Source organism: Linderina pennispora, assembly GCF_002104995.1.
Source record: "Linderina pennispora strain ATCC 12442 chromosome Unknown DL89scaffold_13, whole genome shotgun sequence".
Lineage (NCBI taxonomy): Eukaryota > Fungi > Kickxellomycota > Kickxellomycetes > Kickxellales > Kickxellaceae > Linderina > Linderina pennispora.
Window position 1 is genome coordinate 457,708 of NW_024468261.1, and position 11,380 is coordinate 469,087.

Consider the following 11,380-nt stretch of genomic DNA (forward strand, 5'->3'; position numbering starts at 1 on the left):
CATGGCATATATGAACAACACATTTATAACATCTTATTCCTATTTGCTGTTTTTTTTCTCCATTTTTCTCATTTATGATTTCATTCCAAACTACGACATACACACTTGCCGAATATAAACAGCTTCATATGCACATATTGCAAGAATTGCGAGCAGGCGTTAGACATTGTACCTCTGAGCCGATAGCGCATTTATAAATCACCGGCTCAACGTGACCCAAGGCTCACGATCTAGAAAAAGTTGATATGATGATCTTGCCCAAGCAAAAAAAATCAACCCAGCTCTGCTCCACTTTTTTCTTGATTATTTTTTTTCTAGCAATGCATACACACACTGGGCCAAAAAAGGTCCTATTCAAGGACGGAGATAGCGAGGAGCCTGCTGTTCATAAGCCAGCCAGCATGCCGGCCACGCAGAATGGGCAACACAAGAAGTCGAAGCACAAGAAAGAGCGCAAGGACTATAAAGCGATAGCGCAGCAGCTCAAGCCCCAGCGGGAGAAGCTACCTATCTACAGTGCGCGCGAGGCACTTGTGCAGGGAGATCCGGTGCAACCAGACAGTCGTTATCGTTGGTGAGACCGGGTCGGGCAAGACGACTCAGATTCCGCAATATCTGCTGGAGTCAGGATTCAGCAAATTTGGGAAAACCATGATCGCGGTAACGCAGCCTCGGCGAGTTGCAGCAACATCAATTGCACGGCGTGTAGCTGAGGAGGTCGGCACACCCCTAGGCGCCCGTGTTGGATACACGATCCGCTTCGAAGACTGCACATCGGAGCGCACACAGCTCAAGTACTGCACTGATGGTCTGCTGTTGCGCGAGATCCTGTCGGACCCGCTGCTGAAAAAGTACTCAGTGGTGATCCTCGATGAGGCACACGAGCGCACGCTGCGCACAGATATTCTGCTTGGAATGTTGAAGGATATCCAGCGCGAGCGTGCGCGCATTGCGGAGCTGAATCGCGTGGCCAAGCAGCGAAGCTACGAGGCTACGCAAGGAGGATCATTACGACCAGGCCGAAGAGCAGTGGACCGATCACAGATCGCGCGGATCTCATATTACGTTTGGCGAGGAGAAGGAGGAGCAGGTCGCCTGCGGCGACAAAGAAGGCCCGAGATGGCAGAGGCGAAGGACCTGGAGCCTGTCATCGATGAGGTGCATGGTGATGTCAGTGGAATCGGCGATCTCAAGGTTATTGTCATGAGTGCTACGCTGGACGCCGAGCGGTTCTCTGAATACTTTGACAGCGCCCCGATTCTTTATGTGGCCGGGCGACAATTTCCTGTGACGACCTATTACACCACTACGCCGCAGGCTGACTACCTTGATGCAGCACATCTAGCGGCACTGCAGATCCACACAGAAACGCCTAGCGATAGCGGCGATGTCCTGATTTTCCTGTCTGGTCCAGGAGGATATTGAAAATGTCGAGCGACTGCTGCGTGACTCGGCCGAGAACTTCCCAAAGGGCGTGCCCCACCTGCTGCCCTGCCCAATCTTTGCTGCCCTGCCGCAAGGCACAGCAGTCGCGAGTGTTTGACCCCGCACCAGAGTTCACGCGCAAGGTGATTCTTGCCACAAACATCGCCGAGACAAGTCTGACCATCCCAGGGATCCGGTTTGTCATTGACACAGGTGTGCACAAGGTCCGCGGCTTCGATCCCCGTGTTGGTGAGTCGCTGCTGGTCGAGCCCGTCAGCAAGTCGTCGGCGCGCCAGCGCACAGGACGAGCTGGCCGTGAGGCTCCTGGCTCATGCTACCGGCTGTACACAGAGGCTGACTATGCCCAGCTGGCCGAGGATAGTGTGCCCGAGATCAAGCGATGCCAGCTGTCGATGGTTGTCTTGCAGCTCAAGGCCGCTGGCGTCCACGACGTCATGAAGTTTGACTTCATGGACCGACCAGTCGAAGAAAGCGCTGAAGCACGCTTTGCTTGAACTCTACGCTCTGGAGGCACTGGATCGACAAGGGCGAGCTGACAGATCTTGGAAAATGGATGTCCGAGTTCCCCTCTCGAGCCCTCGTACGCCAAGGTCATATACGCGTCACAGAAGGCTGGGTGCTACGCGCGAGGCTATCGATATTGTGTCGCTGCTGTCGGTTGACAGCCTCTTCTATGTGCCAGCCGACAAGCGTGATGAGAGCAATGCAGCCCAAATGATGTTCAGGTCCACTGACGGCGATCCACTTGACGTACCTGAACCTGCTGCGGGCGTACCAGTCTATTCATGGCGACAAGGAGTGGTGCAGTGAGCACTTTGTCAACCGCCGCAACATGCGCCATGTTCTGGATGTGCGCCAGCAGCTCAACCGTCTCTGCGTGCGTCTGGGTATGGATGTTGAGGTGACCTGCGGCTCCAACCTGGACCATGTCCTGAAGTGCTTCCTGGCGGGCTTCTTCCACAACTGCGCGCTGCTGCAGCCTGACGGCACGTACCGGTCGCTAAACGGATCCCAAGTTGTTCACATCCACCCCGGCTCGTCGCTGTTTGCAAAGAAGGTGCCTGCGATCTTCTACGACCAGCTCGTGTTCACTAACAAGCTGCATGCCAGAGCTGTGTCTGCAGTGGATCCGATGTGGATCGCGCAGGCATCGCCAAAGCTCTACAATCGGCTGGCAACAGCCAATGCTTCGACCTAAGAGTTCTCGAGGATGCTCTGCTTCTATGAAATAGACTTTGGAATTTTGATTACTTTACGATCTTTTCAACCTTGGGCCGATTCAGCTCCTCCTTGGTGGGCAGTGTAAACGGCACAGGCACGCCCTGGGCACTGTTGGGCAGCACAGCCAGCACCTTGTAGATGCGACCCATGCTGTTAGGGTCGGTCAGCCGCTTGTAGCAGTCAACCAGGTCCTGCTGCACCTTCGTGTCCTTGGTGGTCTGCAGCAGCTGCTTCAGGCGTGCCTGGATACCCATGTCGTGCAAGAACTTGCCCTGCTCGACAGGTCCAAAGCACTTGGCCTTGCCGCGGGCGGCCATGCGCAGGTAGCTAAAATCCACATCGGCTGTCAGATCCATGGATCCGGGCTGGCTGAGCGGGTTGGCGAACTTGTGCTTGCGGATGCCACGGAACGTGTCTCCCTGCGTCCAGTCCTGGCCATAGTCGACGATCAGTGCCATGCCGCTATTTTGCGATACCCAGTCGGCAAGCACCGACATGACGCGTGCCGAGTCTGGCGACACCTCAATGTGATCGCCCTTGTCGAAGCGCGAGCTGAACTGCTGGTCGCTCAAAATGGCCGCTGCATTCGACGTCACCTGGCGGGAGCGCACAAACTTGAAGTGGCAGGCATCAGTGCCGTCAGACAGCGAGCTGTGCGGCGAGCTTGCCAGCTTGGCCGAGGTGGTCGCCGTGGTTGCTGAGCTATCCGAGTCATCGAGGTCAACAAGAATCTCGCTCCATCCGCCAGCGCCCTTTTCGAACTTGTAGATTGGCAGGGCATCAAAGAACTCGTGCGCCATGACCAGCGGCACGCAGTCGGCATCTACGCTGACCTCCTCCAGCACTGTGTGCCAGCGGGCTGAGATCCCGCCATACTTTTCGCTGACAGCACTGGCCGGCGTATCTGGCTCGTTCTTATCCTCCACAGGCTGCATCGACTCCTGCATGCAACCCAGCTTCTCAAGCTGCATCTTGCGCAGCTCAGGGCTACGCTCAACAAAGTCAACTCCCTGGATCGTTGCGAAGAACTGTGGGAATCGCCGGGCAGCCCGCAGCATATCGTCCATCAGCGTGCCGCGCCCGGGCCCTAACTCCACAAATCTCGTTTTGGCTGGCCGTCCCATCATCTCCCAGTGCAAGACATACCAGACCGCCATGATCTCTCCAAACATCTGGCTGATTTCAGGCGATGTGACAAAGTCGCCTGAGCGGCCAAATACCTGCCCCCGCGTATAGTAGCCGCCAACAGGGCTGGTCAGTGCCAGCTGCATATACTGCGCGATTGAGATCGGACCTGTTGATAGGATGATCTCGCGGATGTGTTTGGCCACAGGTGTAAGCTCTTCTCTGATTTTGACTGTGGAGCCGTCAGCTCTGGATATCGTTGAGACTGCACGAGCAGAGCGTAGCACGGGCAGCTGTGTGGATACAGACCGCAATCTGAGCGCAGATCGAGCGAGGTTGCGTGCTAGAAACATGGGTGGGTGGTGGTGAATGCTGGAAAGGTGCTTCTTGGCAAATCGCCTGCTGAAAAAATAGCGGAGATAGCGGGGGTGTACTCTCAAACTGCAGAGAAGCCTATAATGGGCAACCTTGATTTACACTTCGGGCAGTAATAGCGTCTGGTGCCATATCAGGGTCGCATGTAGCCTAGCGCATCGCTGAGAAATGTTAGCGCAAGAAGCACGCTGTGGCCAGGAAACGGATTGTCTACCATGTATGTAACGGTGGCTCTGCTTGGTGAGCATATCGATAATAAACAAACTAGAAATGGTCCTCAGTGAAAATGGCGCTTCCAGGGATGACATGTGTTTCACGATCAGTGAAGAGTGTGAAGAGGGTCAACATCACACCTGGACCAATGTATGCAGTATAACAACTACACATCCAACTGGCATAAAATAGCAAGCATCTTCTACAATGAGGGAGCCTATTATTTAGCTACTTGAGAAAAGCCTGCCCTCACCGCTACTGCTCTTGCCTAGCTTTGGCGAGAACTTCAACCCAATCGAGAACGCCGACGGAATGGCGCTCCCAGTCGTTACGTCTGACGGCATAAACACATCAATATCTCTTTCCAAGAACGCCTCAATATCCATGATTGATTGGTCAACATCCACAAACTCATCTGGCTTCGGCCGGTCGTCCATATCGATATCCAGCCCGAGCCCAAAGTCCACCACTGCCTTCTGCGTATCAACATCCATGGTGGATTCCTGCTCCTCCTCCTCCTTGATCTGCGATTCCTCGACAAGCATGTGGGAATCGCCAGAATGCAGGTCGATGGTAGGCAGGAAGCCCTTGGGCAAGAGCTCAGGGATCAGGAGAGATTGCGCGGCAAGCTCGGGTGAATGCATGGTGGGCGATGACATTATCGTTGGTTTGGGTTCTACAGGCAATTCCTCATCTCCAGAATCGCCGTCAGAGCTGTCCTCGTCGTCAGAGTCTACGCAGATACGTCGCCGAGTGTGTTGCCGCCGAGGTGCATCGTCATCACTCGCCTCATCGCTCTCCATAGCCTCGTCCTCGTCTTCTTCCTTCGCCTTGTTTTCCTTCTCTCTTCGCCGCTCCTCTGCCTCTCTGTCCAGCACCAGCCGTTGCCTTTTCCATTCCTCTGCTTTCAGATCACTCAGTATCCAGTTCCGGATCTCTGGGCATAGCCAAAAATCTAGTCGCTCTTCGACATCGCTCAGCTCATCGGCTGTAAACAAGAGCGGTGAGGGATTGCGTAAGGGGTCGGGGGCCGGCTGTGGCCGCCAGATATCCAGCTGCTCGTCGCTTTCGTCGTTGCTGTCACCACTGTCATCATCGCCCTTTGCGCATGCTATTGTTGGCGCTGCCGTGCCATGTAGTCGGAGCTGTGTGGGTTTGGGTTCAGTGCACGAGAGCAGAGACGCTCGTGCAGGGCGTACTATGTAGCGGCCAGCTTTGTTGGCTGTCATTTCAGAGGATGCATACAAAAAAGCTGAGGAATTAGACGCGCAAATTGCTAAAAGGCGGGAAAAAGAGATGTCAGGCGCAGCAGCAAGCAGAGCAGCACATTGCAGCATTCCTAAGCCAGCGTGATCATCAAGTTTTCCAGGGTAATCAGATTTCTTCTTTGCGCACATTAAAAAGTCGGCAGCTTTACAGGGGGCGTAGAAAGGACATTTACTCGGCATCCTCCGCCGGGGTCTCCTTCAGCACCTCGAGGGCCTCGTTGACCTTGGCCTCGAGGGCGTCGGCGTTCTCAAGCAGGTGCAGCAGCTCGCTGTTGTCCATCTCCAGCAGCATGCCGGTGATCTTGCCGGCCTGCTCCTCGTCATGGGCAGCGATCAGCGGGTACAGGGCCTCGCCGAGCATCTGCTTCTGCTCCTCCTCGGGGGCAGCAGCCAGGGCGGCAGCGGTCAGGACCGACGGCTGCTCAGCAGCGGGAGCCGGGGCATCAGCGGCAGGGGCCTCCTGCGGCTGGGCGGGGGCCTGCTGGGCGGTGCGCGGGTTGCTGCGGTAGCCGCCACGGCCGCCACGGGCAGCGTAGCCACCACGGCCCGGCTGGCGGGGGTTGCGAGGGCGGGGCGGACGCGCGCCAGCGGGCACCGGGTACTGCGGCACCGGGTACTGGCCCGGCATGGGGTACTGGCCCGGGACCGGGGGCTGTCCCGGCTGCCAGCGCACGGGGCGGGGAGCAGCAGGGAAGCCACCGCGCGGGGCAGCATAGCCCGGCGGATAGTACATCGGGGCACCGTAGACGGGCGCACCGACAGGGGCGGCTCCGCGCCACTGGCTGTGCGACGCAGCCATCTGCTGGCGGCGCTGCTCGCGGCGCTGGGCCAGAGCAACGTACAGCGGCTTAGCGCCCAGCATGCGGCCGTTCATCTCGGTGATGGCCTTGGTGGCCTCCTCCGACGCCGAGAAGCACACGAAGCCGAAGCCGCGCGACACGCCCTTGTCGTCGCGCATGACCTTGGCGCTGGTGATGACACCGTACGGCGCGAACTCGTGGCGCAGCTTGTCGTCATCGACATCGTCATCAAAGTTCTTGACGTACAGGTTGGCCGACTGGTACCGGTTGATCTTGTCCGCCTTTGTCTGCTCGTACTGGTGGCGCAGCTCCTCAGCGCGCTCGGCCTTCTTCTGGGCGCGCGAGACAAAGAGCTTCTCGCCCTGGTACTCAGTCTCATGGAGCTCCTCAACCGCCTTGCGAGCGTCCTCGTGGTTCTCAAAGTTGACAAAGCCGAAGCCGCGTGACGCGCCCTCCTCGTCACGCTGAACGACGGCCGAGGTGATCTCGCCGAACTTGGAGAACAGCTCCTCAAGAGCCTTGTCGTCGACCTCGGCGTCCAGGTTCTTCACGTACACGTTGGTGAACTGCGAGCGGATCTCGTCCAGGCGCGACTGGCGCTCACGGCGCGAGACGTGGTGACCGACAAACACCTTGGAGTCGTTGAGCAGCATGCCGTCGACGTTCTCGATGGCAGCGTCGGCAGCCTCGCGCGTCTCGTAGTGAACAAAACCGTAGCCCCGCGAGTTACCGCTCTCGTCCAGGGCGACCTTGCAGCTGAGAATGTTGCCGAACGCCGCGAACGTGTCGTGCAGGGCCTTGTTGTCAATCGACGGGTCAAGGTTCTTGATGAAAATGTTGCCAGATCCGCTCTTGCGCAGCGACGGGTCGCGCTGGGACCACATAATGCGGCAGGGGCGGCCCTTGATCTCGGTATAGTTCAGGGTCTCCAGAGCGCGCTCGCCTATTGAGTGAAAAAGGGGCAGTGGTTTTGGATATCAGCACAATTGCCCGCATATGCATAATGCGGAGAACACAGGTGGCAATCCTCGCTTATTGCAAGAAAGAGCTGTGCGGTTTATCTTGCCCGCAGGGGGGCGGTCGCCCATGCAGCCTGTTGCATGAATACCGTCACCCTTTGTTTGTCGCAATGAGCCAGCAGGTGGGCTTTGAGAGTCCCCTCTTCTCAATAGCGCTGTCAGCAAAAGGCAGGAGCATTCATGTCAGGGTATTGTGACCACGCGCAATGATGTGCGTGTGGGCAGCACCTGGCACTTGTTCCATAAAGGCGATGTTTCTCACACGTATTACTGCTCGTGCCATCTTTCCCCAACAGCATGCAAAAATTGCGTCGGGGCACGCACAAGGTGTTCTACTACTTACCATCAGCACGGTTGTGGAAGTTGACGTAGGCGTAGCCGAGGCTGCGACGGGTGACAGCGTCGCGGCAGACACGGATGCTGGCAACGGGGCCAATCATGTTGAACAGCTCATAGAGCATCGCCTCGGTGACCGAGGCGTCGAGCTCACCAACGTACAGAGACGCGTTGGGGAACGCGACACCGCCAGGGGCAGCAGCGGCGGGGGCGGCAGCGGCAGCCTCGGGAGCGACAGCGGGGGCAGCGGCCTGCTCGGGGGCCTGAGCGGGCGTCTCAACGGGGGCAGCGGTGGCGGGAACAGCAGCGGACTCCGACATGATTAGAAAAGAAGAAAAGGAAAAATTTGGGTTTTTTTAAGTTTTTTAAAGTGATTTTGTTTTGGCTTCTAACGAACAGGTAGACGCTGAAGGACCAAATTGACAAAGCCTGGAAATATATATGTTTTTTTTTAAGTTGGAAGGAAGGAAAGAAACGGATTTTTCGCCCTTTTTGTGCCCACCGCAAGTGCACTCTCCTCAAGGCACACCCCTGGCGCGCGCTCTGCGAAGAGCCAAAAAAAATTTTCCAATCCACTGATCCGCCACTGCGAGGACGTGATTATCGCGGCTTGCTATATTCGGCTGCCTGGTCATGTGTCTCCGCACCATGGCGTGTGTGACCACCACTGGGCGCAGTGCCTGACGCTACGGCTGCTTTTGCTTTTTTTTTTTTTTTTTCATATCCGAGACAAAGGCTGCTGATGTGCAGCCCAGCAGCTAATCGGTGTGCTGCGCTTGGCCGGCACCCTGGACAGAGCGATTTGGCTGTTTGCTGCAGACACGGACTACATACCTTATCCGAGGCGGCGCCAGGGTAGCACTATGGAAGGTTGCAGTTCTCGAAGCGGCAAATTGTGAGCTTCAAAGAGTTCGACGAAAATCGTGGCCGATCTTGTCCCTGGAGGCCTGTTGACTCGGTTGGCAGTGCCTGCTGCGTGCATAAATGCGCATTGCGTATCTTGGACCCAGGCTGGTTGCGCACTATCGGACTTCTTCTCTCTCCCTCTCTTTTTTTCATCTGCTGCGAGCCAGATTCCTATTTTCCATCTAGTACTTGTTTCTTTCCGCTCTGTATTTTTACAACCCATGGTCGATAGTTGGATTCATCTCAACTTTGGGCCCAGCACCATGGTGCCGCTGCTGCTGGGCGTGTTTGCAGTCTGCTTTGGGTTGGTGTCGATGGTGGTCAAGGAGTGGCTGTTTGTGTCGGAGACGCTGGTCGCTTTTCCTGTTTGGTGTGGGGTTCGGGCCGGCTGGTGTCGGCGCCATTAGCCCAGCTGACTGGGTGGACGTGCCTTCGTTCACGCTCGAGCTCACCCGGCTGATCATCGCTATCCAAGTCATGGCCGCAGGCATCACGCTGCCAAAGTAAGTAGCGAAACCAAAGCAATTCCGCCAAGCACCGACTGCCCGCTAACAGCGCCCCGTTTGTAGGAAGTATCCTGTCCACGGAGCTAAAGTCCCTTGCTCATGCTGCTGGGTCCAGTCATGACGTGGATGTGGATCACCTCGGCTGTAGCCATCATGCTCGTGTTCCGGCTGGGGTTTATCGAGTCAATGCTCATTGCGTCGTGCGTTGCGCCGACCGACCCGGTGCTGGCGAACTCGATTGTCAAGGGCAAGTTTGCCGAAGCAAAAGTGCCGCTGCATGTGCGTAACATCATCTCGGCGGAGTCTGGCGCCAACGACGGGCTTGGCTACCCGTACCTGTACCTGGCGCTGTACTTGCTCAAATTCGGCACTAAAGAGGCACTGACCCGGTGGTTCGTCGTTGTCATTCTGTGGGAGATTGTTGTGTCGGTTGTTCTAGGCGGAGTCATCGGCTGGTGCGCGCGCAAGCTGCTGCAATACGCACGTGAGCGTGGCTGGGTCGACCACGACTCGTTCCTGTCGTTTGCAATCTCGCTGACACTGCTTACGCTGGGCATTGTGTCACTCGTGGGCAGCGATGATATTTTGGCGTGTTTTGTTGCCGGCAACACGCTGACGTGGGACGACTGGTTCCGCACAGAGACCAAGGAGGCGCATTTCCAGGACGTGCTCGACACGCTGTTCAACTACACGTTCTTCATTTACCTGGGCGCCATCGTTCCGATGGGACACGTTCTCTGGCAGCATCGAGTTCATCACGCCAGGCCGTTTGGTGGCCGTGTCGATCCTGGTCATCCTATTCCGACGCCTGCCAGCGGTGCTGGCGGTGACACGCCTGACACCCGCGCTTGTGACGTTCCGCGAGGCCGCTTTTGCTGGGTGGTTTGGACCGATCGGAGTCGGCGCGATTTTCTATGCAATGGTGGCATACGAAGAGCTCGAGGACCCAGTGTTTGAAGGGTCGCGCTTCAAAGAGAGCCTGCTGCCAATTGTGTTTTCGTTAGTCATTGCCTCGGTCGTTGTCCACGGCATCACCATCCCCCTGTACCATGTTGCTGCTGCTGTGCCCACTGCCACCGTGGCCGTGCAAAAATTCCTGACACTGACGCCCTCACGATCATCCACCAGCCTGTTCAGCATTGGCAGACGCACGGCTTCACCCCGCTATCCACCAAACATGGGCGTGTCCATCCGGAAACCCCGGAACGCACGGGCATCGAACCCAGTGGTATTACCAGACAGTGAGCAGCTTTCGAGCAGCTGTCCGGACTGCTGCTGAGCACACGTCGCTGCTGGTTGGCAGTGAGGAGCAGGCAGAAAATTACGGTTCGACATCGAAGAATCCGAAATGAACTCCATTGCACACTAAATTTATTTTCAAATGGCCTCAATACACATCGCGTTTATATTTATCTAAACTGTGCCATCGTCAAAGATCCACGCTGTGTCCTTAGGCGATGGACCGGCTTTCTTGATGTACACGTCGTTTTTCCGTGGGAGCTCCTAAAGACATGACATGCAGCGCAGTTAGCGGTGTGGCCACATGTGGCATATCGGATGTAAAGCTGATCTATTACCTTTTTCTCGCAGCTCGATAGCATCGACAGTATCGACAGACAAATGCCATCGACGGTGAGCACAGGCGTCCAGTACTGGTACAGAATGCTGAGGCAAATGTGGCCATTGCTGTAGACATGTGGGTGTAGCGGCACGTTCCCAATAAACGTAACCTCTGGAGCCTCAATTGGATATTCCCGGGTAAACTTGAACTGCAGTGTAAAGTTTTCGTTTGCATACAGCGTGTTGTCGACGCCCTTTATGTCTACAAACCATGTCTCGAGGCTGTCGGTGGACTGGAGGGAAATGTTCGGGCATGGCGTTTTCTTGAGCTGCGTTAGCTCACGCAGCAGGCGTTTTGTTTGCATTTTGGACGACATTATTTAAAGGCGAGGTGGTGACTGGAGGAATTTGTGCAGCGGCCCCCGGCGGTGTGGAGTATATGTATATCGACATGGAACTTTCATTTCATGCACCTCGCAGGCATAGAGTTCTGTGTGCAACGTCACCTAGTTGAAACCAAAAAAAAATCACCCTCACAGCGGTGATCAAACGCCCGCCGTGTATGCACAACAATAGCCTGCAAAAAAGAAACTCAGTCGCTTTAT

The 11,380-nt window shown here is 56.2% G+C and overlaps 5 protein-coding genes across 5 annotated transcripts; 2 read left to right on the forward strand and 3 right to left on the reverse strand.

Annotated features, from left to right (window-relative positions):
* Nucleotides 1-291: 291 nt before the first annotated feature.
* On the forward strand, nucleotides 292-2,682 carry DL89DRAFT_269639 (putative ATP-dependent RNA helicase DHX33). Its single transcript, XM_040888373.1, is given in 8 exon segments — nucleotides 292-548; nucleotides 580-966; nucleotides 1,001-1,090; nucleotides 1,120-1,389; nucleotides 1,415-1,535; nucleotides 1,555-1,907; nucleotides 1,927-2,196; nucleotides 2,225-2,682. The coding sequence occupies 8 exon segments, from the start codon at nucleotides 402-404 to the stop codon at nucleotides 2,642-2,644; spliced, it is 2,058 nt and encodes a 685-aa protein (XP_040741140.1). The 5' UTR covers nucleotides 292-401; the 3' UTR covers nucleotides 2,645-2,682.
* DL89DRAFT_324574 (DUF185-domain-containing protein) lies at nucleotides 2,664-5,683 on the reverse strand. Its single transcript, XM_040891462.1, has 2 exons — nucleotides 4,640-5,683; nucleotides 2,664-4,057 (listed from the first exon to the last, which is right to left on the reverse strand). Exons 1-2 carry the CDS (start codon nucleotides 5,607-5,609, stop codon nucleotides 2,694-2,696), a joined length of 2,334 nt encoding a protein of 777 aa, XP_040741141.1. The 5' UTR covers nucleotides 5,610-5,683; the 3' UTR covers nucleotides 2,664-2,693.
* A 134-nt stretch (nucleotides 5,684-5,817) lies between these two features.
* DL89DRAFT_248929 (polyadenylate binding protein) lies at nucleotides 5,818-8,123 on the reverse strand (the record flags this gene model as incomplete). Its single annotated transcript, XM_040885153.1, has 2 exons — nucleotides 5,818-7,391; nucleotides 7,811-8,123. The coding sequence occupies 2 exons, from the start codon at nucleotides 8,121-8,123 to the stop codon at nucleotides 5,818-5,820; spliced, it is 1,887 nt and encodes a 628-aa protein (XP_040741142.1).
* Nucleotides 8,124-8,832: 709 nt separating this feature from the next.
* DL89DRAFT_269642 (uncharacterized protein) lies at nucleotides 8,833-10,627 on the forward strand. The gene is given in 6 exon segments (XM_040888374.1): nucleotides 8,833-9,079; nucleotides 9,117-9,212; nucleotides 9,265-9,329; nucleotides 9,364-9,947; nucleotides 9,967-10,456; nucleotides 10,476-10,627. The coding sequence occupies 6 exon segments, from the start codon at nucleotides 8,973-8,975 to the stop codon at nucleotides 10,565-10,567; spliced, it is 1,434 nt and encodes a 477-aa protein (XP_040741143.1). The 5' UTR covers nucleotides 8,833-8,972; the 3' UTR covers nucleotides 10,568-10,627.
* A 1-nt stretch (nucleotide 10,628) lies between these two features.
* On the reverse strand, nucleotides 10,629-11,152 carry DL89DRAFT_324576 (ubiquitin-conjugating enzyme; the record flags this gene model as incomplete). Its single annotated transcript, XM_040891463.1, has 2 exons — nucleotides 10,629-10,718; nucleotides 10,793-11,152. The coding sequence occupies 2 exons, from the start codon at nucleotides 11,150-11,152 to the stop codon at nucleotides 10,629-10,631; spliced, it is 450 nt and encodes a 149-aa protein (XP_040741144.1).
* Between the last annotated feature and the right edge of the window lie 228 nt (nucleotides 11,153-11,380).

Excerpts from the sequence above, each read along its gene's own strand:
- DL89DRAFT_269639 (XM_040888373.1), top strand. The coding sequence starts at position 402 with ATGCCGGCCACGCAGAATGGGCAACACAAGAAGTCGAAGCACAAGAAA. Across the intron at positions 967-1,000 it reads GCATTGCGGAGCTGAATCGC|GAGGATCATTACGACCAGGC; the intron begins GTGGCCAAGCAG and ends AGGCTACGCAAG. Across the intron at positions 1,390-1,414 it reads CGCCTAGCGATAGCGGCGAT|GAGGATATTGAAAATGTCGA; the intron begins GTCCTGATTTTC and ends TGTCTGGTCCAG.
- DL89DRAFT_324574 (XM_040891462.1), bottom strand. The coding sequence starts at position 5,609 with ATGACAGCCAACAAAGCTGGCCGCTACATAGTACGCCCTGCACGAGCG. Across the intron at positions 4,058-4,639 it reads GCCAAAGCTAGGCAAGAGCA|TCTCAACGATATCCAGAGCT; the intron begins GTAGCGGTGAGG and ends CTGCTCGTGCAG.
- DL89DRAFT_269642 (XM_040888374.1), top strand. The coding sequence starts at position 8,973 with ATGGTGCCGCTGCTGCTGGGCGTGTTTGCAGTCTGCTTTGGGTTGGTG. Across the intron at positions 9,080-9,116 it reads CTGGTCGCTTTTCCTGTTTG|CCCAGCTGACTGGGTGGACG; the intron begins GTGTGGGGTTCG and ends CGGCGCCATTAG. Across the intron at positions 9,330-9,363 it reads TGCTCATGCTGCTGGGTCCA|CCATCATGCTCGTGTTCCGG; the intron begins GTCATGACGTGG and ends CCTCGGCTGTAG.